At 44.7% G+C, this 25,513-nt stretch overlaps 1 protein-coding gene across 1 annotated transcript in view; it reads right to left on the bottom strand.

Moving 5' to 3' along the window:
- Positions 1-50: 50 nt before the first annotated feature.
- Positions 51-25,513, bottom strand: part of shank2b (SH3 and multiple ankyrin repeat domains 2b) — a 116,421-nt gene continuing 90,958 nt past the window's right edge. Inside the window, exons 16-24 of the mRNA XM_063196942.1 lie at positions 18,669-18,804; positions 17,530-17,610; positions 16,889-16,897; positions 15,201-15,221; positions 12,672-12,796; positions 11,391-11,505; positions 8,516-9,033; positions 5,962-7,898; positions 51-3,998 (exon numbers count right to left, since the gene is read on the bottom strand). Of these exons, the coding sequence (XP_063053012.1) occupies positions 3,404-3,998; positions 5,962-7,898; positions 8,516-9,033; positions 11,391-11,505; positions 12,672-12,796; positions 15,201-15,221; positions 16,889-16,897; positions 17,530-17,610; positions 18,669-18,804 (3,537 nt within the window). The 3' untranslated portion in view covers positions 51-3,403. The remainder of the gene's footprint in view (positions 3,999-5,961; positions 7,899-8,515; positions 9,034-11,390; positions 11,506-12,671; positions 12,797-15,200; positions 15,222-16,888; positions 16,898-17,529; positions 17,611-18,668; positions 18,805-25,513) is intronic.

Below are 25,513 nucleotides of genomic sequence, written 5' to 3'. Positions count from 1 at the left end.
TGTTTTGTTCAACTTAGGAAATGGAAAAATAACACCACACATCTGTGCAATATCATTTATTTTTCTTTTGGTAAATTTTGGTTTCCATACATGAGTATTGAGGATTCAGAGGAATAGTGCAGTCACAGAAATGTCTCTCTTTGATCTTAATTATTTACCTTCAAAATTAATGTAGCACAAAATTACAGCAACATAGATCAAGTGAATGCATTCCCCACAGGAGAGTGTGTGTCTGTGCGTGTGTGTTTGTGTGTGAGAGAGAGAGAAAGACCTGTCAATGAAGTAGAAATGAGAAGGAAACCCAATGAAAACAAAATCCAAACAGAATTTGTCTTGGTATACTCCTATGGGAAAAATAATCTTGCCTATTCGTTTGCACTGCATTCCTTACATCCTCGCCGATCTTGAAATATACAATGTCAAAAGCGTGGCTTTGACCATTGCTCAAAGTAACTATACAACACTTTTTTTAAAATCAGAATCCGTATACATTAACATTGGTATTTACGTTTTTAATTTCATTTTCACACACACTGGTCACATTCAGGTGAGACTCTTTCCTATGGTACAGTGTCGAGGTGACCTGGGACTAACTGTGCAAGACCTCATAAGTCTATCGGTGTCTCGTCATATACACACAAAAATACAAAACTATGCCATTTTTTCTTTTTTTCTGTATTTCATTGCAGTAGCTAAACGAAGCAGGTGATAGTGATAACTCAAATATCAAGTATTATTCTAGATCACCAAGCTCTACAGAATATGATGATATAGTCCATTTAGACTTTAGTGGAGTCCATGATGGTGAAAAAGCTCAATGTCAGAGAAGATTGACAGATTTGTTGACAGTTTGTATTGCTTCTTAGCTGATATCACACATATTATTGGCACAAACCACAGATGAGAGTTAATGTCTTTAAAACATAATAAATATTCAATATCTCTATAATTAAAATACTGTGCATTTTCCTATATGTCTCTTAAAATAAGATATACTGAGATGATATATTAACTCTAAAACTCCTCTATAATAGGTATTTAGCAACAGTATTCTGGATCTCCCTACAGCATTTTTGGGGGCCGTGATTAAATGATCAAACATCAATTAAATAACCATAATTAAAGTAACACCTGGTCATCTCCCTCAGTCACCCATCCTATGCTAGCTGCAAAAGGTTCTCAGAAACTTCACAAAACTTGTCAACTCAGTTATACTGTCCCCACACAAACTACCTGCATCTCTTTCGGTTTACCTAACTGCATTCAGAATCCAGCCTATCTGGTAACAGCATTTAAAAATATACACTTTTTTAAAGGAGATGTGGTACTGAGGGATTGTGCAACTAGAAACTGATTCCTTTTTTTAAATGAATTTGATGTTTAAGGAAACCAAGTTACCAGCATTTCATTGAGGCTGTTAACAAATGTCAACTCTCGCCATTCTATGAAGAAGAAAAAAACACACCATTCTAGATAACACAGTGCTGTGCAAAGGATCTACAAAATCTCGGTAAATTACATGAATGGTTTTCACTTATCATTAAACAACACACAAAGTATGTTAAAACTAATGTGCAAATATTTAAATAATGTACAAATCAATGTAAAGGAACAATATAAAGAGGACAAAATATGCCTTAAGCCTTTGCACAGAGCTGTGATATAATAGATTACAGTGACAGGCTTTTCTATTCCCCTCTCCAGAGGACACATGCTTTTGCTGACACAAACAAATTAATAATACTAGATATACAGTAATGCTGTATTCCTCTAGAGGTCACGACCTTCGGATGTAAACAGAGTAGGTAAACAAAAGTGACTGTACTCTGCTGAGGAGTCATTATACTGTATTATTTAAAAAACAAAACAAAAACAAAAAAAAGCTGGGTGTACATGAGTCAAACAAAATCCAAATGGTCATCTACCGGTAACTGTGCTTTCTGATGAAATCTTCTTGCTGTGGTACAATAACATACAAAATAATATACATTTTGGGCAAGATCTCTCAAAAGTTACAGCAAAGGCGAAACATTCAGAGGGTCAGGGCCTCCTTGTCATCCTCGGCAAGGCGATGCTTACAAAAACACGGAATAGATTCTTCACAAAACCCTGAGTGCAGAAATTGCTGTTTCCCCCAATTCCATTTAAGCACAAAATGCTTATCTGAAATAATGGCTCACTACATGGATTGTTTTTTATGTTTTTTGTTTAAATCCAACTCACTGGATCCGTCACTTTCAAAGATCGGCCTCCACTTGATTGGTGTACACCTGTTTCCCACCACATGTGACAGCGAACTGGAATTCCTTGGTCTCACTTCCCAATGCTGTTCTTTCCATGTCTTCTTCTGTGTCTGTAGCAGAGATCATTTGTATATGACAAATACATATCCTTGAATCCTTGAACTCAATCACAGTAGTGTACTGAGAACAGTAAATGGATAAAACATTAAAACCTTAATAAACACAGCCAAAAAATGGGGTCATATATAACCTACGAGAAATGATATTGTATATCATGTGGAAGACCAAATAAAAAAGTAAACATTTCATGATAATTGTGTGATTCAAAACCATTTTCAGCAAAAATCAAATACAGGTATGCTGGAATACTGTGAATGGAACAGAATGTGATGGAAGGTGCAGCACTTTGCAACTATTGGACTGACAGAACAGGTGCGGGTACAAAGAAGTGGAGTCCTTTCAGAGCTAGAGGGCCCGACCCATGACCATCTACAGTACGGGTGAACTGAGGGAGACAATTTCCACAAAACAAGTCATATTTGTATGTCTCATCTACGTTCCAGAGGGAAAAGGGTGAAGTAATTGGGAGAGGGGGGAGCAAACATATTTCATAAGGTGTAATATACATCAATATTCCATTTTTTTTTCCTGAAGACATATTTCTAACAAAGATAGAAACTGTATCTCCTCCAGCTCAGCGAGCTTTTTTTGTTGTTGTCTCCAAATGATGTATTTCCCCAAAAGACTTTGACGTTGCAAGGCTTTATGAGCCTTTTTCTCCGTAGATCCCATTAGAGTGTGTGGGCTGCCCCAGGTCCTCTCTTGGGGTTGACTCGACTGATAGCTCACTCTCAGACAGGACGTTGCTTGTGCTTGTGTGTGTGTGGGAGCCGCTCTGCTGTCTTGTCTGAAGTTGACACAACTTCTTCAGGATATGTGGATTCCTATCGTCCCAAAAAATGCAACCAAAAAAAAAGAAATAAATGAAGAAAACACTGGGAGAAGAGAGTAGGGAAGTAGGGGAACGTTTAAAGCAAAAGGACTTTAAAAAGGCAGGAAAAAAGGGGGAATCAAAGAAAGAAAAAAAAACAACAGCCTTATGGAGTTTCTGATGTCATTTAAAAAAAAAACACACCCCAGCAGCCAGCAGCCCCCTACCCTCATCTGTCCAGGAGCACCTTGAGTGCCCGCTCGATGTTCATGCGGTGGCCGACCCGTGTGACCCCCAGGTCGATGAGGTCGTCCTTCTGCAGGTTGGGCAGGTGGGTACCCTCGATGTCGTTCTCCATGAAGGCGTCGCGGTGCTCGCCCAGGTTCAGGCTCTCCAGCCAGTCGGCCACGTCGTGCTTGGTCCACATCACCACGGGCTTGGTGGCAAAGGGCTTGTTGGAGGGCGCCTGGATCAGCGTGAGCGGGGAAGGGGAGCGGCTGCGGCCCGTGCCCAGGCTGAGGGGCGGCGTGGGCAGGCCGAACACGTCCGTCATGGTGGGGGAGGTGGTGGAGGTGGCCGGCAGGGAGGAGGAGGAGGAGGAGTTGGTGCAGCCCAGGCCAGAGTCCGGCGGGGACATGATGGGGCTGGGGGTGTGGTGGTGCAGGTGGTGCTGCTGGCCGGGCAGGCCGCCGTGGTGGTGGTGGTGGTGGTGGTGAGGTGGGCCGCCGGCGGGGGGCAGGCTCGGCACGGCAGTGGAGGCGTTCGGAGGCACGTTGTTGGGGCCGGGCTGGGTACCTGAGACGTGGGACAAGCTGTCTGCATTCCTGTGGGACGGGAAGACAAGAGTTAACAACACAGGGCAAGAAAGCTTTCAAATATCAATTGAAACACAATATTCTGAACACACACTAGTTCATGGAGAAAAAAAAGAGGAAATGACAAAACTTATATACCAAACAAGATGCACTGCTAGACCAGCCTACTCCAGCCACTCTCACAAACAGTACAGCCACAAATTAACCACAGAAATCTCTTCATATTCCTAAATTTCAGCTATGCATGTATTATGTATGTACATACATTTCAGCTATAATATGCATGTATGAGTCTCCTCAGTCCACTATCTGCAGCCATTGACACAAGCCCTTATAAACCTTGACCTCTTTGAATGGAATGGAATGGAACCAAATATTTGCCTGTGTAAAGAAACTACAGCTAAACATAGAGTAAGCAGGCCCTCAACTCAACCCTTCAAATGCCTCTGTATCTCCACCCCTACACACCTCTCACCTCCAAATATCTGACAGTAAAAGCAAAGGGGAGAGGGGTGTGAGACCAGAGGGAGAGGGAGAGAGAGAGAGAGAGAGAGAGAGAGAGAGAGAGAGAGAGAGAGAGAGAGAGAGAGAGAGAGAGAGACAGGCGGAATTGGAGAGGAAACCATGTAAAAGAAACAAGAAAGATGGAAACAAGTCCTTCGCTTGCCAGAAGTGTCATTCTGCCTTTTTTTTTTAACTAGGTGCGAAGTAAAGGCACAGGAAAAAAGACAGAACAATTCAAACTGTGCTGTGACTTGCCAAATGCCCTGCAAAAAATATCTCCATTAAAACTCACACACAATACAAGCCTGCAAACATTTACTGCTCTGGCCATTGCATCTTGGATCTAAAAGCTGGTACTGCTGCCCGAGGTTTTTGGGGTCATTATCCAGTTCCGTAAATAAACACCCAGTCATCCATAATACATGACACTGCAGCTCCACCAGGGGAAAGAAAGAGGTCCTCCGCTAAGCCAAGTGGTTCTCAACCTTTTTTGAACAAACGCCCCCTAGACCTCATTCTTAGGGGTCTAGCCGCGCACGCCAACGCTGTCAGTGTGAAAGGCAGAGAAAAACACACCGGCCGAAACTTAGCAGAAAGACCGCGTTCGTCCCGCGCCCGTTCCGTTCGGCTTTGGTATGTTTGACCCCTAAGCCTCACAACGCCCCTTGACCTCATCATAAGCCTGACAAAGTCCCCTTAATATTAAAAAATTAAATAATCTAATGCCCCCCCAATGGTAACTAAGCACCGCCCCCTCTTAGCTGTATCCTTCTCAACGCCCCCCTAGAGCTCCCCAATGCCCCCTGGGGGATGTACCGCCCCCGTTGAGAAACACTACGCTAAGCCAAGCCAAGGCAAGGCAAGCCAGGCTGTCAGGCTCTGTCTGCATTATGTACTTTAGCTTGCAGACACCACCACTTACAGAAACAAATGTGTATATACATACACACACACACACACACACACACACACACACACACACACACACACACACACACACACACACACACACACACACACACACACACACAGAGCATACAGTATAATTCAAACTTCTAAATTCAGACACACACCACCGTTCTGTTGGAGGTGCTCTGAGTTTAGTTGGTGAGTAATGAGAGATGTGATTCAGCCACACATATCATCAACAGAATAATCTGTGTTTTGTTTGGGAGGGCAAACGCCTGTGAACTATCGCTGCAACACCCCCTCCCACACCCCTACTGTTGGAGCACAATGGTTTTGTCCGTGCTCATCAGACTGACGTAGCTCATCTGCTCCTCAAGGCTGTTCTCATTATTAGGTTGCTAGGCAACCCCCCGTTTTTGCTTTCATGCGCCGAGCACACATACACACACACATTCACAAAGCACACACACAAGAGCCGTGAGCCTACACAGTGTAGTGTGTGTTTGTGTGTGTGTGCATGCGCACGCACAGTTGTGTGTGTTAGTGTGTGAGAATGTACCTGCTTTCAAAGTGATTCCTGGATCCTGTGGGAGAGTCTGACACCTCCCCGGGCTTTGGCGTTTTGTCCTTGCTCATGTGCTGCAGGGCCAAGGAGTTAGGCTCGGACCCAGAAGACGAGTGGGGGCTCTTTAGGTCCGGGGGCTGGTCGCCCCAAAGTTTCGAGGACCTCTGCGTTGGCGTTTTGGGGGGCTCCGGGGGCGCCGTGCCGGGGGGTGGTGGCGGTATGCCGGAGCCACCGGGCACCCTGCTGAAAGGTCCCATGTGGTGGTCCTCGTCCTTGTAAAGTGCATTTTTGTTGAGGATGGGCTTGATGACCTTGGGCTTGGACAGTTGTACCTGCGACCTGTCCACCATGAAAGCCTGTCCGTCTGCATAGACCGTGCACGTGTCCAGGGCCTCGCCGCCCTCCGACGACAGCGTGGAGATGCTGGACACGGTGGAGACGGTGCTGGTGGTCTCCAGCTGGGGGTCTCCGCTGCTGCGACTGTCCACTTCGATGCCCGAGTCCGTTATGGGCTCGTACGTGTCCATGGGAGGGAAACTGGGCGGCGTGCAGTTGGTGAGCACCGTCGGACGTTTTATTTCGCCCGCGTTGCCCGCGGACAGTTGCGAGTAAAAGGGGGTGAGTGACGACGAGCTTCTCATCGTCCCATTGGCCTTCTGCTTGAGCAGTTCAGCCAACGCTCGCTGGTCTTCGGGGATGTCGAAGCTGTTGGCGAACTCCAGAGGCGGGGGAAGAGGATCGGTGAACGGAAACTCTTCGTCGATGTCCACGGAGGCGAGCGGTGGGGGAGGTATGCCGAAGGGGAGCTTGACGGGCTCGTCCACCGAGCTGATGGTGATGATGGTCTTTCCGTGGGGCGGGTTGGCAGAGAGGGATTTGGGATTGGGGGGCCCGGCTGGCTGATTGGGGTCGCGGAGCTCGCCAGGCGCACTACTGTCCGGGCTCACACCATCCTCCACCCGCTCCCCGTCCGACAGGCTATTGCTGCTGTCCTTCTTGGCCCCGTCGGTGGTGGTGTGCACCATGAGTAGGCCGGCCGACTTCTGCTGCGATGTGTCCACGATGTCGATGAGCATGTTCTTTTTCTGCTCCTCCAGCCTCTTCTCCACCTTGGCGCCCAGGCTCAGCCCCATCCCCAGCCCGTCCTGCATCTGCATGCTGTACTTGGACTCGGTGTCGTACTTGGCCGCCTCCGTCATCTGCCGGCGCAGCGCCGACCTGCCCGGCCTGCCCATGGTGGCGGTGGCCGAGAAGCTCACCTCCATGTTGGAGCGCAGCTTGGTGTCGATGAACAAGGGCTTGTTGAGGTCGGGCTTGGACAGGTCGGCGGTCTTGAGCGGCAAGGGTTGGGACTGCTCGCGCATGGCTCTGTCCCGGGCGGCCAGAGCGAGGGCGAGCGGCGAGTTGGGGTCCAGAGGCTTCCCCGTGACCGGGTGCACGTAGTTGCCGCCGCCCACGTTGTAGGTCTTGTTGGCGGGCAGGCTGATGGGACTGTGGTGCCCCGTGCGGGTGTTGAGGACCTCTCGCACCATAGTGGGCTCGGGGCTGTTAAAGTCCGTCACGTTGCCGCCTCCGCCCCCCGAGCCGCCGCCGCGAGGGATGCTGAGGAGGGAGCTGGGCGGAGCCATGAGCCGTCGCAGACGCTCGTCACTGCTGAACATTCCCTCGTCGATGGACTTGGAGTGGCGCAGGCGCGGCGGCGGGGTGGTAGTCGGCGAATCGTCATCCCCGAGGTCGGTGGAGCGGAACGACGGCGAGTTCCTGTGTACCTCCAGTCGCTTCTCGCGCCTGCTGCTGTGCATGCCCATGGTGAAGGGGTTGCTCAGGCCCAGGTCGTCGGGCCGCAGCTGGCCCGGGTGGTCCGGGGTGCCCGTCTCGATCTCCATGCTGCTGCCCTGGCTGCTCTTGCCGCTGCTGCTGGTGGACGGCTCCTTGATGTAGGGGTGGGCGATAAGGCAAAAAAATGTCATATCACGATTTTTTTTACATGAAATTTCGATTTAGATTTTTTATCACGATCTTCCATCCAACAAAAATAAATTTTGATATGCTTGCAATTTGTAATTTGCCGTTAATAAAATGTTAACACAGTGATGACACTCTCATAAAGTGCACAATTAGAATACAATAATGTAAAGAATAAAAGTGAACAAGACAACTACACAAGTAAGTACGTAAACATCACTTTGATACTGATAGTTAACATCCTCACTGCAAGACGATCTATACGATTTCTTCACTTTGGCAGATTCGAGACGGTTTTGTACTCCCTACTCGTTATCACGATTTACGATTTATATATAACGTCATATCGCCCACCCCAGTATTGTACCTGAACTAGTTCAATGAACTAAAGTTCATGAACTAGTTCAATGAACTAAAGTTCATGAACTAGTTCATAATTTGGGCGAACTTGAACTGAACGATCACTGTGTACTGCATGATGAACGAACTACTATGAACGAGTGCATTCTGGTGAAATGTGTGAACTGAACTTTGAACTACTTCCTGTAGAAAATGAACTTTCCCAACACTGGCCCACCCCTACCTTGATGATGATGGTGGGGATGGAGATGGTGGTCTTCTCTGGGCTGTCCTCCACCGCCGGCTGCTTGACCAGCATGCCCTTCCTCCTCATGGGCTTGTTGGGCACAAACAGGCTGTGGGAGAGCTTGGTTAGGTCCGAGTAAGGGTTCTCCGGCACCTGGGCTCGCCGCATGTGTAAGGTCTGCAGGCTCTGATGGGCCGTGGGACCAGAGTGGTTGAATTCGCCGCCTGTGTTGGCGAAATGCTCCGGGCTGTCCCTGTAGTACGCGCCCTGGTCCCTCCATACCGACCCCCCTCCCAGGCTGGGCTCTCCTCTCTCGGGTGTGGTGTTGTTGGAGGCTGGGGTGGTCTGGGTGAAACCCGGTCGGATGGTGCCGTAGGATCTGTTGGGGGTCGGAGGGGATGGCGGGGAGACTGCTGGTGGGGGTGGAATGTCCTCTGATGTGTCGGGCATGGAAAGGCTTCTGGTAAATTTCAGCACTGGAGGTGTAAGAAACTGCTTCTCCTCTTCAGTCACTCCTGTGTAAAAAAAAATCAAGCCACTAGATTACCTAAGTGCCAACAATAAAAGAAAAACCTTGCTCTTTAAACCTTGAATCGTCTTCTTTAAAATTCAAGCTGTGTTGCAAAATGTGGTCCATTTGACAAGTTTACCTAAAGTGAATAATATCCTGTTATAACAACTTTATATAATGCACATGCAATATCCTTTTTCTCCTCTCGTGTGTATTTTAAAAATGTTCTAAAAAAAAATTAAAGGGGTAATCCGGTGTAGAATGGCTTAAATGGTGTTAAAACATGATGCTGATGGCTAAGTCTGAGCACATACCTGAACTCAATTCGTGCCTTGCATTGAGAAATCCAGCGCTAGTTAGCCGATGCTAACATTGGGCTTTTGCTGTGCTTCATCCGGGCATGAAGTAGCCATCGTTATAAATCTCTACTTTCCACCCATTTACGACGCTCAAAGTTGCCCAAAACTTCATTCTGTAGAGTCGCAGGGTTGTTGACATGTAAAACGAGGCATAGAGAACTTTGGTAGCCAATGCCATTTGGTAAACAATGCCATTCTAACAGGCTGCGCAACAGCCGGATACAACCTGCGCCAGAGCCAGTTTAACAGTTACAGAGTGTCAATCTACTACTTTTCCGGGTGGTACTGCACTCTTGGGACGCCAACAGGTGAGTGCAGACTCCATTCGGATGAATGGGCTTCGCTATCTCAACACCGTCCTCTAGGTAAACTGCAGGCATGGATTGAGTGAGTTGACACTCTTTAACTGTTAAACTGGCTCTGGCGCAGGCTGTATCCGGCTGTTGCGCAGCCTGTTAGTAACCTAACCTAACTAGCGCTGGATTTCTCAATGCAAGGCACGAATTGAGTTTGGGTATGTGCTCAGCCATCAGCATCATGTTTTAAGTAAGGGTTAACGTTCGGCGAGAAGGTCGCTACCGTGGAATAGCAGCACGACAGAGAGAATCTTTAGACCCCGACGCGGAGCGGAGGGGTCTTGTTCTCTCTGAAGTGCTGCTATTCCACAAAGCGACCGACTCGCCGAAAGTTAACCCGCTTATTATATGGATATACTTAAATGATTCAAACATGGCGGGGACATTTCTTTAGGCCTATTTAATGTTAAGATTGTTGCTGCGCAAAACAAAACAGTGCCGTTGTGGAACACCGCTAGGCAACAGCTAGGTAGCCAGGACAACAGGTGTTGTCTATCACAGCAGCTGATTAGAGTCTTGTTGAAAAGTCGCTTTAGCAGTGAAAAGTCTTGTTGCCATTGACAGCGGTCTGTTATAGACCAACCCGTCCGTTATCGAAAAATAACAGACGTGCGAACGTTGGGGAGCCCCGTTGAAATGAATGGAGCATTCGACCGATGACGTCACAACCATATAATAAGTAAGGGTTAACGTTCGGCGAGAAGGTCGCTACCGTGGAATAGCAGCACGACAGAGAGAATCTTTAGACCCCGACGCGGAGCGGAGGGGTCTTGTTCTCTCTGAAGTGCTGCTATTCCACAAAGCGACCGACTCGCCGAAAGTTAACCCGCTTATTATATGGATATACTTAAATGATTCACACATGGCGGGGACATTTCTTTAGACCTATTTAATGTTAAGATTGTTGCTGCGCAAAACAAAACAGTGCCGTTGTGGAACACCGCTAGGCAACAGCTAGGTAGCCAGGACAACAGGTGTTGTCTATCACAGCAGCTGATTAGAGTGACAAAAGACCGGACCCCCTGCGGAGTGATATGAAACATTCGCTTTAGCCACTGACTTGTAGGCTATACAAGCCAGTGGCTTTAGCAGTGAACGTCTTGTTGCCATTGACAGCGGTAGCCAGGACAACGGGCCCCGTCTATCACAGCAGCTGATTAGAGTCTTGTTGAAAAGTCGCTTTAGCAGTGAAAAGTCTTGTTGCCATTGACAGCGGTCTGTTATAGACCAACCCGTCCGTTATCGAAAAATAACAGACGTCCGAACGTTGGGGAGCCCCGTTGAAATGAATGGAGCATTCGACAGATGACGTCACAACCATATAATAACACCATTTAAAGCCATTCTGCACCGCATTACCCCTTTAACCCATTGTGTCCTGGAGTGACATATACACTGCATTCAGTTTCTTGGGATTTGAGCAGCTTTATTAAAAATGTGGGTATGTTAGAGATGACCACATTCAAGTGCACAATGAAAGTTCTAGCTTTTCAATGCAACTTCTTTCATGCTTTTATGTGCTTCGGAGGCTGAGATATTTAGGTTTTAATAGGCAGAGGGCACCTTTTCCCAAAAAGGGCTTAGTCTAAAGTGGGTTAAAAGACAAAAATATATCCATGCAACGCATAAAGTGAACCAGCGCTTACCAATAGAGGTCTGTCTCTTCATAGTTCCTTTTCCTGGCACATCCAGGAAGCCCGCTCGAGGGCTTCTAGACATAGGAGGGGAGTCTACTGCCACATCCTGGCTATTGCACAGAGACTGGACATGACAAGACCACAAACACTATTACAATGCAACCAGAACCTAGCCTGGAAAATACCATGCTGCTATTATGCAATAGTTCCATGGTCGTCCTAAAAGCGCTAGCCTGAGGTAGGGAGCCAATACAAGAGCAAGAGGGGTGTAAAGATTTTATTTATTTACAACCTCTTGAGATGTGGCATCTCATTTTCGAGGGGATGATGACGCGATAAATGGATGCTTGCAGTTTGTTTGAATACAACTGACATGATTGGTTATGGGCTACATTGATTGATTGATTGATTGATTGATTGATTGATTGATTGATTGATTGATTGATTGATTTTGTTTATTGACATTGTAAAAAGCATTAAACACCAAATGATTCGTAATGGCCAATAAATGGTCGTTGGCAATCGTAAACCAGACATCCCCTACGAGTACTTGAGGAGGTGGTCTCCAGATGGTCTAGTGTGAATCAGGCCAAATAGAACCAGGGCTACTGACACTTTGGCTGGGCCCGGGACAAAGTCATCTGAAAGGGGCCCTGTACCCAATACAATGTGAAGCATAGCCTACACACCATGCATAAAAATGTAATCAACTCTATTCTGAACTCAATTCTGGTGCCCCTCTCTCCCTGCACCTGGGACAACCGACTCCTTTGAACCCCACTGTCAGCTTCCCTGGCCAGAACATGTATTGCTCCATCAGAAATCAAACTTCTAAATCCTTTCACCTAAATCCTTACACTCACATTGATTTCTTTTTAGCTCAGGTTTTTAAATTAATTGCACATACAATACACTTTAAATTTCAATATGCCAGAATTCACTCGGCAAACTAGTCTTTTGTCTTTGGGCCAAAGCTACAAGCTCAGAGAGCATAAAAGACAGGATAAATGCATTCTTGTAAAATGATATATATAGGCCACACCGCATGCAATAATGTCAAGATATAAACTTTACAGGAAAACAAAACAATTGTTGTAAAAATGCAAATTCAAGAAGAAGAAGAAGAAGAAGAAGAAGAAGAAGAAGAAGAAGAAGAAGAAGAAGAAGAAGAAGAAGAAGAAGAATCAGGGCAGTGGTGATAAAAATAGCACAGACAGACACTAGATAAACCTGACAGGCGGAAGAGTTGCCGGTGTGACAGTTGTATATTTTGCTCTCTCTGCTGCTTACATTCATCTCAGGGGCCATGGTGAAACACGTGCTGGTGGGTCGCTGTTTCAGCGCAGACACTCGGCTGTCCAAGGTCGAATTATCCCACGGTGATTTCTGTTGGGGTACGATTTCATCCACCTTATCTGAAAGACAGAAACAAATATTTCAACTGCCTAATTTGAACACCAAACCACAGCTTGTCTGCTGTCATGTCTTTTTTTATGTGCCAGAAAAAATCTCGCAAGCCATTGACCTTTCAAAGGATCCTTTGAAAAAAGAAGTAAAAAATCGAGCAAGGGGAAGGGGAACAGAAATAATGACATTGACAACGGTCAAGGTCAAAGCCGTGCGTGCAAGCTCTTTTTTTGTCACGACCTCAGCTAGATTTCTCAGCAGCCACCACTGCACAACATGCTAGCGTTGCTTTTGACAAAAGATTCCCATGCATTGGGACGATTACTTAGTGTGACTTGAAATACAATCCTCCTCTTCACACCCTCATTATAAGGCTGACCATCTACACAGAAAACGAAGGAGAAGGAAATTCAGTGTCTGACATCCGGCATCTGTCCGACAGCAAGACATCCACTTCACCTGAAAATACTGTCAACATTATTCTGACTACTGTATTGTGAAGTTTTATGACACCTGATTTGAGATGTTTTAGGATTGGGTGGAAATCAAAATAGCTGTGTGAACTGTGATACATGTGGTGATGAATGGTCTTCTGTGCATTTGTATTTACAAAGATTTTCCATCTTCATTAACAAAGAAAAATGATTACGTAAATGATAAGCATGTATCACTCTGACAAATGGGTTGGTAATTAAAAACCGTATATGTATGTATCGCACATTGTCTGAATTCCAAGAGCGGAATGTTAATGCACTTCCAGGGAATGTTGTTGCCGCATTCTGAGAAACAGTCTGAACTGAAAACCGGGGTTGCTAACTGCAAATATGTAATTACACTTTTTTTCAGGTGTAATGCTGCTATATTAAACAGTATCGCCATGACAACACCTTGTGTTCGCAGTCATTCAAGGCAGTGGAGGGACTCCAGTGTGATAATGGATAGGCAGATTGGAGCCTTTGACAGGGAACAATCTTTTTTTTCCAATTGCACATCCCTTGGCACACAGCCAATTCCCCCCTCACGGTGCCCCATAACGAACAGCAATTAACTTTTTCAAAAGAATCAAATGGTGCACATTTAGAACAATGACGTCAAGTAGAAGACTGAACCCTGGCAAGAAGTTTTTTCTCTTCTCTTTTCACAGCTTAAAACCCATCTTCAGAATGGAACCATTGCTAACAATGGATTATGCATTGGAATTGCTGTCCAGTCTTTAAATGGTATGCAAGGTACGACTGGACAAGTGGAAAGAAACAAAACTGTTTAAAGATAAATTATGTGATCTATTGACCATGCAGATATGTATGACAGTTACCAATCTGTCAAAAACAGTATATGGGTAGTATACTGTAGACATGGTTCGAAACTATACACACTATAGTACTATCAGTAGACTAATAGCATGGCTACAAGCTTTGTACTCAAGCACACAGTAAGGGAAGCACTTTAAATCTTGAAGCAGGCCTCTGCCCTGGTGAAGACCATCCTGCTCAAAACGTGCAGAAAATAATTTTGGAAGCACAAAAATAAAAGGTATTCTGTTTTTCCTCCGACACATTTATTATCTTCTATTAATTCCATTTAATCTAGTACACCACTGGCTCAGAATCATGTAGTGAACTCTTAAGCCAAGGTGCATCATGGAATACCACCCATTTTGAATTTCAAAGAGGCAGGAGCAATGAGCGGTGAGGACAAAGACATGCTGATGCGAATGTATACTATAGTGCTTCTCAACTGGTGATCTACAGCCCCCAAGAGGGCATTAGGGAGCCCTCGGGGGGTGTTGAGAAGGATGGAGCGGAGAGGGGGATTGCTTAGTTGGCATTGGAGAGAATTAATCTATTTTATTTTTTACTAAGGGGTGCATTGGTAGGCTTATGATGAGGTCAAGGGGGCTTTGGGAAGCTTAATATGAGGTCAAGGGGGCGTTTGTTCATAAAAGGCTGAGAACTACTAGTATACTGTAAATGAATACATGTCAACATTTTGTTTTATTCCCCTCAATGATTGCTCGACGTTAGTGAGTTGAACGGAACTGGTACTGGCAATGCTATAGGCAAACAACATTCATTCATTTGCATAAAAGCAGAATATACATACTGCAGTCTTACGGTGCCCTCTTATTTTAACACGGGGAAATATTTTAGCGGGAAGATAGAACACATATATATGTTAACGCCAATGATATCACTACAATGTATGCAAATGAGATGAGTAATCTGCAAATGAAGTTCATGAGTAGTCCAGCCTAAGATGTTAATGACATAATATTGAGAAACTGAGAAAATAGGAACATGTTAAGACTAACCTACAGCAGAAATATTGTTAAATCTTTGTGCAGTATACGGTTTTAAGTGTCACGATAACATTGTAATCTTAAGTATGAAACATGCCTAGCACACTTACCACCCCTCTTTTTCCTCAAAGTGGCTTGAAGATAAGAGAACATTTTACATTTTAAATGATTACAGAGATACAAGTTTCACATTTACAACAATATGAACGTTCACGTTTCCTATTTATCATTGCTGTTAATTAGCATTGCAAAAATGTGGCCCTTTATTACGCACTACACTGCACTACAGCTACTTTCGTAGTCTTTGAAATAGTTAGAGATGCACCGGATCCTGGTTTTTAGGATCCTGCCGGATGACGGATCCACTGCTTAAGATCCTGCCGGATCCGGAACCGGATACCGGATCCTACGAAAGGGTTGAAACGCATAGCCTACTCACACACGTGGGCCCTTTTTGTCACGTTGGCTCAAACTATTTTGACTGAAAAGCCTCGGCTACCGGATCCTGGATCCTGGAACCGGATCCGGATAGTGTGAAAAACCCTATTATCCTGCCGGATCCGGAACCGGATCTTGGATCCGGTGCATCTCTAGAAATAGTATACATACTCACATTAGGCATATTATATGTACCTAACGCAATTTTAATAAGGAGACATACAATGGCTTTAACCTATATTTAATGACGTTTACTGTGACGTTTTCTGTGATGACCGAATTGCAGGGTACTGTCTTCAGTTTAAGTGTATGAACCTTATGATTAAATGTACACCTACATAGACTCAAAAGCAATCCCTATTGAAAGTGAAAGCCCATTGGGAAACTCCAACTCCCATTGTCATTGTGACACAGCACTCCACAGCACACAAGTGAACACTGCACACTGCACACAACGAAATTGCATTTATGCCTCACCCGTGCAAGGGGGCAGCCCTCAGTGGCGCCCCATGGGGAGCATTGCGGTGGGACGGTACCATGCTCAGGGTACCTCAGTCATGGAGGAGGATGGGGGAGAGCACTGGTTGATTACTCCCCCCACCAACCTGGCGGGTCGGGAGTCGAACCGGCAACCTCTGGGATGCAAGTCTGACGCCCTAACCGCTCACCCATGACTGCCCTCGCTCACCCATGACTGCCCTATTACTATTAATGACCCAGAATGTTACTGCTACAATCGAATGTGTTTCATGACTAGCCTCACGCAAGTCCCCATCTGGTCCCAGCTGATGTCTCATTAGGTGCACTTGTTCTAATGCTAATGGGACAGGTGCTGGCAAAGGTCTTACAGCACAAAGGTCATCTCATTTGTGCATCTCAAAAAGACATCGCATTACATTACATTACACTTAGCTGACGCTTTTATCCAAAGCGACTTACAGTTATTATTTTTTAGGGTATTGGTTACAGTCAGAACAATGTGGCGTTAGTTGCCTTGCTCAAGGACACTTCAGACATGGCAAGACGTTTTACAAACTCTTCGGATAATATGGCCTGGATTCATAAGAATCGCCACTGACATACGGATATTGATTGTGCTGCTAGCTATGTGAGGTATTAGAATACATTTTTGGTTATGGTAGATTCATATGTATAATGACTGAATGCTAAGGACATATGATAACACAAACACATACAATGTGTCAGCTGATGGGAAGCTGTGATACATAGAGAGAGAGAGAGAGACAGACAGACAGAGAGAGAGACAGAGAGAGAGAGAGAGAGAGAGAGAGAGAGAGAGAGAGAGAGAGAGAGAGAGAGAGAGAGAACAGTAGAATACATATTACTGTACAATATGGCTTACCTGTCTCAACTGGTGATGCACGTGGAGAAATAGAAAAGAAAGCCATTACAAAATCTTAAAAATACAGCATGACGTCATTTCCTTCACATTGAGTACAGCTGTTCACATTATTATATAAGACTAACATGGGATGTACATGCTTATGGCCCAGCACAATGATTTTCTTGTCATACACAATTAGTTGTATGCAGTGTAGACGTAAGATACAACTTATAACTATCGGGCTAGTATGTTTCCATGCTAGTCAAGTTGGTAACTTGACTAGCATGTGAGATAAGTTAGTAAATATGTTCACGACAGCACACACAATTCATGGCTTTATCACAGCTGTGCAGTTTCAGTACCAGCCCTGAATCATAAGTGATTTTAATCAATCAAGGAGAGAATGGATGTGAAGAGAGACAGCAGGGATCAGGCTGTTCCCTCGAAACACCCATTCAAACAACTATATGAACACCACAGAGGACTCCTTGTTCTGTGTGAGTGGTGAGGCCCCATCTCTTTCAGGCTGTGTCCGAAATGGTCACTCGCTCACTACATAGTTTACTACATAGGGTGTGAGTTCATGCTCCCTATGTAGTGCACTCTACGGCGAAGGAGTGAACATTTCAGATTCGGCCTTATTAGTGTGCTTAGCTTACCCATGTCTTCCAGCTCTGAGGTCATGGACTTAGACCGCATGGAGAGCGCAGCGGAAGGAGCCCTCCTGGGAGGTGGGGGCACTGGAGAGAAGAATATCACAGATAGGCACACAGAGAGAGAGAGAGAGAGAGAGAGAGAGAGAGAGAGAGAGAGAGGGGGGGGGGGGGGGAGTGAAAGATCGAAAGAAAGAGCGATGAGGAGAGAGAGAAAGAAATAGATGGAGTAAGGGAAGAAGGAGGAGAGGGAAATAAAGAATGTAGGGAAAGACAGAGTGTTAGAGAGAGGAAGAGAGAGAGAGAGAGAGAGAGAGAGAGAAAGAAAGAGAGTGAGAGAGAGAAAGAAAGAGAGAGAGAGCGAGAGAGCGAGAGAGAAGGACAGGGGACAAAAAGAGAGGAAAAAAGTGAAAGATTGAAAGTAAGAGTGGTAAGGAGAGGGAGGGATATAAGGAGGGAAGGAGAGGGAAATAAAGAGTGAAGGGAAAGACGGAGAGTGTTTGAGAGATAGAGAGAGAGTCAGAGAGAGAGAGAGAGAGAGAGAGAGAGAGAGCAAAAAAAAGAGAGAGAGAGGCGGGGCCGTCCATGAACCAGCATCTCCCAAAGGCCACAAACACAATGCCTGCATGTTTCAATCTCATGCAGCTTTTCCTCAAAGTTTGCCAAGGAGGGAAACGATGGCGCACCCTTTCTATCTTTGGCAAACCGAGCCAAGGTTAGAGAAGGTTAACGATATGCTGAGATTGGCACAGCTGCGCATATTATTAGTACTGTTAGTGTCAGCATGAGCAAGCAGGACAGAAACGATTTTAAATGGAGTGTCTCAAGGTGGTGTGGTGGTGTGTCTTATCAGGTATAATGCAGTGACTGACAAAACTGAATTACAAGCCAAAATGGGCAGAACACTGAACAGGATTACAATATAATTCTGTTTCAAAAAAATCTCATGTTTCATTAAGAAAAGTTGATAATCAACTTGAGTTAATGTCTTTGCACTGACAAAAACTGTGAATCTGATCAATGTGCTTGTACCAGATTTTGCAAGTGGATGATGCTTTGATAACATCCTATTTCATTTTGCAACAATCTTGTAGCAATCTAGACACACAAAATGCAACATGATTAATAAAAATACTGCTCTTTACTTTTTTTCCTTGCCGTGTCATCTGGATCAAGATTCCTGCTGACGGTGACAACTTTGATGATCAGACGGTTGGTGCCATGCCGGATCATGTTCACCACCTGCTTGTGCCCGACTTTGACCACATTCTCCTGGTTTACCTGTGTCAGGATGGAGAACAAACACACAGTTAAAAACACACACAACTCATTCACCCTGCCATCAATTCACCCTGCCATCAATGAAGACATGTGAGAAGATAGCACCAACCAACGTGACACTTGTGTGTAGTACAGTGGTTGTCAAACCGGGGGGGTTAGATGTACTGCAGGAGGGTCACAGAATGAGGGACTGTTTGCACAACACCTTGAATATATGCAACAGTTCAAAGATCCGTAGGTGTTGGCAAATGCAAGCGTGTTCAATACTTCAGAAGAAAGAAGTTTACCGCACACTTAGTTGACTTTTTGCTGTATTATTCAGAGCAAGCAATTCATTTCGCCTCAGTGCATCATCAGGTTCGCTCTGGCATTCTATGGCAATGAAGGACAATGGACAATAGTACCAGAAGCAGCAATGTTTTACTAAAAATTGGTTCCACTTTTAAACCAGGTTTATTCATCCAGGTGAAACAAATGAATTTACATAGGTCAAGCACACTGGCACAGCCAAGTGATTGGAATTTGTGGTGTTGGACTGTAGCCTGATGTTAAATTATTCCAATCCGAAATGCTTTTCTGGCACTCTACCACCATTTCCGCACGATTAGCATGGACCAGGAATTATGGCTCTGAAAGTAACAGAGATATACAGTAAACTTTTTTACTTGTGCTGTTTTCCCTTCAATTTTTTATAAACACCCCCCACCTGCATTGAGATTACCTACATATTGCTAACAGATCCTTTTCTACAACACATTACATTACACTTAGCTGATTTTTTTTTTTTTTTGAAATCGACCTACTGTACAGTTATTTAAGTACAGGGTATTGGTTACTGACTCTGGAGCAATGTAGGGTTAGGTGCCTTCACCTCAGCCATTGAAGAAGGTGCTGGTAAGGGTGGGATTTGAACCTGCAACCCTCTGATCTTGAGGCCAGTGTTCAAACCATTGAGCCATGGCTGTCCTATCCTCTGAGCAGAGTGTTACAAAGAAGTACCTCCAGCAGATCAAGTCCAGTTTCACATGCAGTATTTCTTCCAGTCATTTAGTGTAATAAAACAGCATTAACTGTAAAGATTGCATCATGTGATGATGATTTTTGACCAAATACGTACAGTAGGTACGGTAGACATGCTGCATGCAGTTGGTACATACAGTACAGTACTGTAGCCTATCGTTCACTCAGCTGGAAAGAACATAAACGAGCTACATGTAGGATTTCGACTGTGTAGCCACTGCTGCCTTTCCTCAACACTGTATTTCAGTTCAGACCTGCATCAAGAAAGGTGTCTTTAGGATTTAGTATCATCATCAGCTAAATCTCAAGTAATCAGCAAATAGAAACAGGAAGCAGGACCAAAACGTCAAAATGTCCATCTAATAATATTCACCACATATTTTCCTATGCAGAGTGCCCAGACTCTACCACAAGCTATGAGGAATTCTAGCTCACATCTTGTAATAAGAGATAGGAAATGTGAAAAGAGTGAAAGGCAGAAAGAGAAGCAGTGTACTGTAGCATCTGAAAGGCTACGTGAGTAAGCACAGGTATCCTTGGAAACCACATACCACATAAAGATGTGTCCAGGGCATTTCAACGTTCTTGTGTGAGTGCAAGGGTAAGGCAATAAGTCATTTTGAAAAAGGGTTTACTCTGCTTCACGCTAAATCTACAATCATGCTAAAAATTGCTACAAAATGCCATAAAAAGATAAAAACAATCTTTGAGGCACTCCTTACTAAAGTTTTTAAGTCTTTATTAAACACTGGCTAGATGCCTATGCGTTTCGACACATTGCCTTCATCAGGGCATTATTTTCATTTTGATTGCTACAAGAATGTTAAGACACAGGCTCAGGCTCGGGGCAAAGCTACAGAAGGATGTCAAAGTATTCACGTGGCATATTATTCTTTCATACACCGACCAGGATACAATACAGGTTATAATATCACAAATATATGTAGCTTAAGGTTCACGTGATGGTATACAGTATAAATCACATTAATCGAATGAAAAAGCTTTTTTATTTCCTGCTGCCGTGCTAAAATCTGCCGCCACCTCTAACCTCTACCTTGAGGAGTGTCACGGCACGGGAAGTAATGAGATTTACTCTCATTTAGGAAGTGCTGAGAGCAGACGCTGATGACCGGGAGATCAACGGCCTCATGAGCAGACGCGTACATGCACGCACACACACGCACGCATGCACACGCACACACGCAAGCATGCAAACACACACACACACACCTGATGTGGCCTCATCTGCCTCTAATGTCATTATGCCACTGGACCATAGGTGCTGGAAAGGGGGATGCAGTCGTGCATTCACATCTCCACTTTTCAGCTCCCTAAATGAGGCTTTCTCAATTTTTACTGCAGACAAATGAGAGGAGTGCAGCAGCAGACACATTTTTAAGAAATAAAGAATGAAGAAGAAAAAAAACCCACAGCACCAACCACTTTAAAACCTCTACCTTGAGGAGTGTCACGGCACGGGCGGTGATGAGATTTACTCTCATTTAGGAAATGCTGAGAGCACATGCTGATGACCGCGAGACCAACGGCCTCATGAGCACACGCACGCACACGCACACCCCTGATGCGGCATCATGAACACACGCGTGCACGTACGCACGCACGCACGTACGCACGCACGCACACACGCACGCACGCAGGCACGCACGCACGCACGCACGCACACACACACACACACACACACGCACGCACGCACGCACGCACACACACACACACACACACACACACACACACACACACACACACACACACACACAGCCCTGATGCGGCCTCATCTGCCTCTAATGTCATTATGCCGCTGCAATGCAATGTGACTTCAACCACTGGAAGACAGAGGGCCTCCGTGCTTCCTCCATGGAAACACTGAAAATGCAGATACAAAAAAACTAAGCAAACCTCCTTGCATGGACAAGATAATGATGCGTGGAGATACAATTGTATATTATAAGGACTTGAACAGAGAACAAACTCCTCAGTCCTACTGTACGTCATATTGCCGGGCTCTTGCCCGACCTGTAGGTCCGCGCAGGAGCATGAAGTAGGATTCCATTTCTCCTGTCAAAAAATAATCTGAGCATTAATTGCTTCAATATCAACAAATTCCTCCAAAAACGTTTTCTGTTGACCAATAAATGCCCCACTTGTGTTTTGAGTGGAAAAATCAAATCCCAGACCTCTGTTAGTGTTGAGCACCACTAGGGGGCTCCAGAGCTACACACACATACAGAGGTCTGGTAGGAGCCAGGCTATACGTCATGTGCAAGCCCTGTTAAAAGCAAACTGGTTCAGACGGCCCGACAGCACGACTCACCAGCATGATGACGTTTACAGCAAACTGTAAAAATAAAACAATATTCTGGGAACCTTCAAGGGTTGTTCCTGTTGCTACTTTTGTGCAACCTATAACATTGTTCTGAGGAACCTCCAAGAAACCTTGGCATTCCTCGAAGAACCAATGTGTGCCTTTAGTCTGCTAAAGGGGTCTGCAATTCATAACAAACCACCTCGGAGAATCCTTCAGATAGCCACTATACGTGTATATAACAAAGGGCTAAATCCACATGCTTCTGTTTTATCATCTGGTGCACTGGAGACACCTGAGCAGCACAGATGCAATCCTTTCCTTAATTCTAAGAGAAGTTGCGAGTTGTGAGAAACATGTTCACGCTCAATAGGCTTATACATTTATGTGAAGTATTCTGGTATCGTCGAATGCCACACACATCGTATGATAAAGCACAAGGATTTGAAAAGGATGTTTCCTGAGGTCCATCTTCATGGGGCAGCTTGTCTAGTATGTCGCTTGCTTGCTAGAGTCTCCATATTTCATGAAATATAATTTTTGTGCCACTTCTGGTCATTTCCAGCAGAATAAAGATGATGTGCAGTGCAGCAACTAGAGCTACACACCCGCCTTCAATCTCTCACACACACATGCACACGCATGCATAGTTGCACAAACATGCACATAAACACACGCATGTGCACGCACACACTCACACACGCACGGACGCATGCACGCACACACACACACACACACACACACAGACACGAACACACACACACAATTATGTAATGATGTCTTCTCCATTTTCAGCCTTATGGTTACATAATGCCACTCAGTGAACTAGGAGACCCCTCAGGTACCCCTGACAGAACAAGCAGAAGTGATTCACTTAGACCAATAGGAATGACTGCACAGTGACTGAGTGCACACACATACGCACGCACATACGCGTGCACACACACACACACACACACACACACACACACACACACACACACACACACACACACACACACACACACACACACACACACACACACACACACACACACAAATGCACACACACACAAATGCAGCACACATGCACACACAGCACATGAACAAACAGTCACGTGCATACCTACCCACACATCCACAAAATCCACTTTAGCCTTTTTAAAAGAACTCAGTTTAAATACAAATTAAGCTTCCCCAACATATCGAACTGACCTTCGCACAGTATGATGTTTTATTTTCTAAAGGCTAAGATGGCCACCTCTGATTACAATCTAAAGCTACAAACAGAGATAGTATCGACCACCAACATCAAGATCTTTGTACTGGCTTCCTTTTAAGTAGAGCTTCCAAGTCAAACAACAACCAGTCCATTGGAATTTATGTAATGCTATCCTGCACGTATCCGCAAGTGTGAATATGAGTCACCATCAGCAATAAGTTCACCTTTGTGCGGGATATTGTGAAAATAATGATGCTCCGCTTACAGCAATTACAGAGTTTCAACCGAATCCCAGCAAAAAAAGAAAAAAACCTCAAGATGTATTCACATGCTGCATTGTCTGCACACTCAGTGCTGTCTTAGCTTTAGGTACAGTGAGCTTGGCCTAAATTGCACCACGTAGACTCAGAGGATGTTCTTTTTGTCACCTTATTGTTGTCGACTACTCTTATAAGATGTCAGATATCTGTTTGGACGGAAAGACAGATAAGCTACAAACAATAAATGCAAAAATATAAAGGTAAAATAGTTTATAAATAGTTCATATTTTGTAAATATTTACCAAATAGTAAATTAAATATAATTAATGTTTATCTTTGACCACAGTGAAAAATCCCTGCGTTGAGGTGAGGGTGTGAAATCAGCCAGGCTCTGTGGACGTCAGCCTCACAAAAGAAGGTTAACGGAGGTCAATTTCTCCGGTCCCTCTGAAACCTGTATCATCCAAACGGAATCGTTTCGCTCTCCACTCCGTGGAGGACTGAACTCTTTTGTCTTTGCGGAGGGCTAATTATAAAGGAGAACAGAGAGGAGCAGATCTGCTTGGTGAAAGATTACGCACGGCACAACCCTCTCTCTCCCCACCACTCAACACTCCATGACTTCTTTTTTTGTATTATTTTTTTCTTTTTTCAAAGTGAGATGTCTGCACTCTTAAAATCCTTTTGTTGTCTTTTATTATTTCATGGCTGGATTACGTTTTGACTTCAACAGCCATGAAATAATAAACACAACAAATTGATTTTAAGTGTGCGGACTTCTCACTTGAAAACTACAGTTGGCCTTCGTCCTGCACCTTTTCCTGGGATGTGCACAATCCTCTCCTTCAACTTATTTTCTCTTTCTATCTCCTCCTCAAATGCCCTGCATTGGTCTTGTCCTTAAAGACGTCTTTATCTTATCTGCATGGGCTCAACAACCTCCGGTTCCTCTCCCAGATGGTGAGCTCCCGATGGAAAACAGCTCCCCGCCATATGGGGTGCTATGGGGGCTACCATGGAGGTCTATAACTGGGATGAAGCCATGCCATGCGGCAGGCACTGCTGTGCCCGAGTGGGTGAATCAGCGGGTGTAAATGCAGCTTGACGTCATGAGGATTTCCATGCCTCATGTGGCCTATCTATAAACGTGAATTATAGGATGGTCGAGAGTACTGTAAACCTACTTGAAATGTTTGATTTTCTGAGTTTGATAAAGGACACCATACTGTACATTGATCACACTGATCAAACAGATAAACATAACAATAACAATCATCTCAGCAATCATCTCACTGTTGAATCAAGAGACATGTCAATTCTAGTTTGATCCCAAAGAGACTCTTGATTTGAGATTTTCACTGATATGTACAGTGAAAGCTGATCTGAAGCAGAATTTACAGTGTACACTGACACCCACAGCTTAAGAGTCTGTTTAATGTCCAGTCCAGCAGCTGTCTCTGTCTTTTTCTTCACAGCACATCAACATACACAATGGGCAAGTGGTTGCTAGGTGACCAATGTTCCATGCTATCAGAGATGGTGAGAGAAGGGGTAAAGAGGGCTGAAACTATTCAACTTGTTTTAGGTGCGACTGATGGAATTCAACAGTTTTATACATATACAGTATACAGCGATAAATGAAGTGAAAAAACAAAACAAAAAAAGCTCAATGAATATACCGTAACATGATCAATCATCTCAAACAAGTGAGGAAACATCAATTAACATGAAGAGTTGGTCATGTTGATTATCTCACTACTGTACATTTAAGCGTTTCTTCTAGCCTTTATATCCAGTGGAAATTTCATTGGAACTCCTAAGTACATGTAAATGGCAAATGGACTGCATTTATGTTGCACTTTTCCACTCTTTCAAGCACTCAAAGCACTTTACATGTAAGCATCACGT

Source organism: Engraulis encrasicolus, chromosome 4 (genome assembly GCF_034702125.1).
Source record: "Engraulis encrasicolus isolate BLACKSEA-1 chromosome 4, IST_EnEncr_1.0, whole genome shotgun sequence".
NCBI classification, from domain to species: domain Eukaryota; kingdom Metazoa; phylum Chordata; class Actinopteri; order Clupeiformes; family Engraulidae; genus Engraulis; species Engraulis encrasicolus.
Note: the sequence above shows the minus strand (reverse complement) of the source record. Positions and strands in the feature narration are given on the sequence as shown.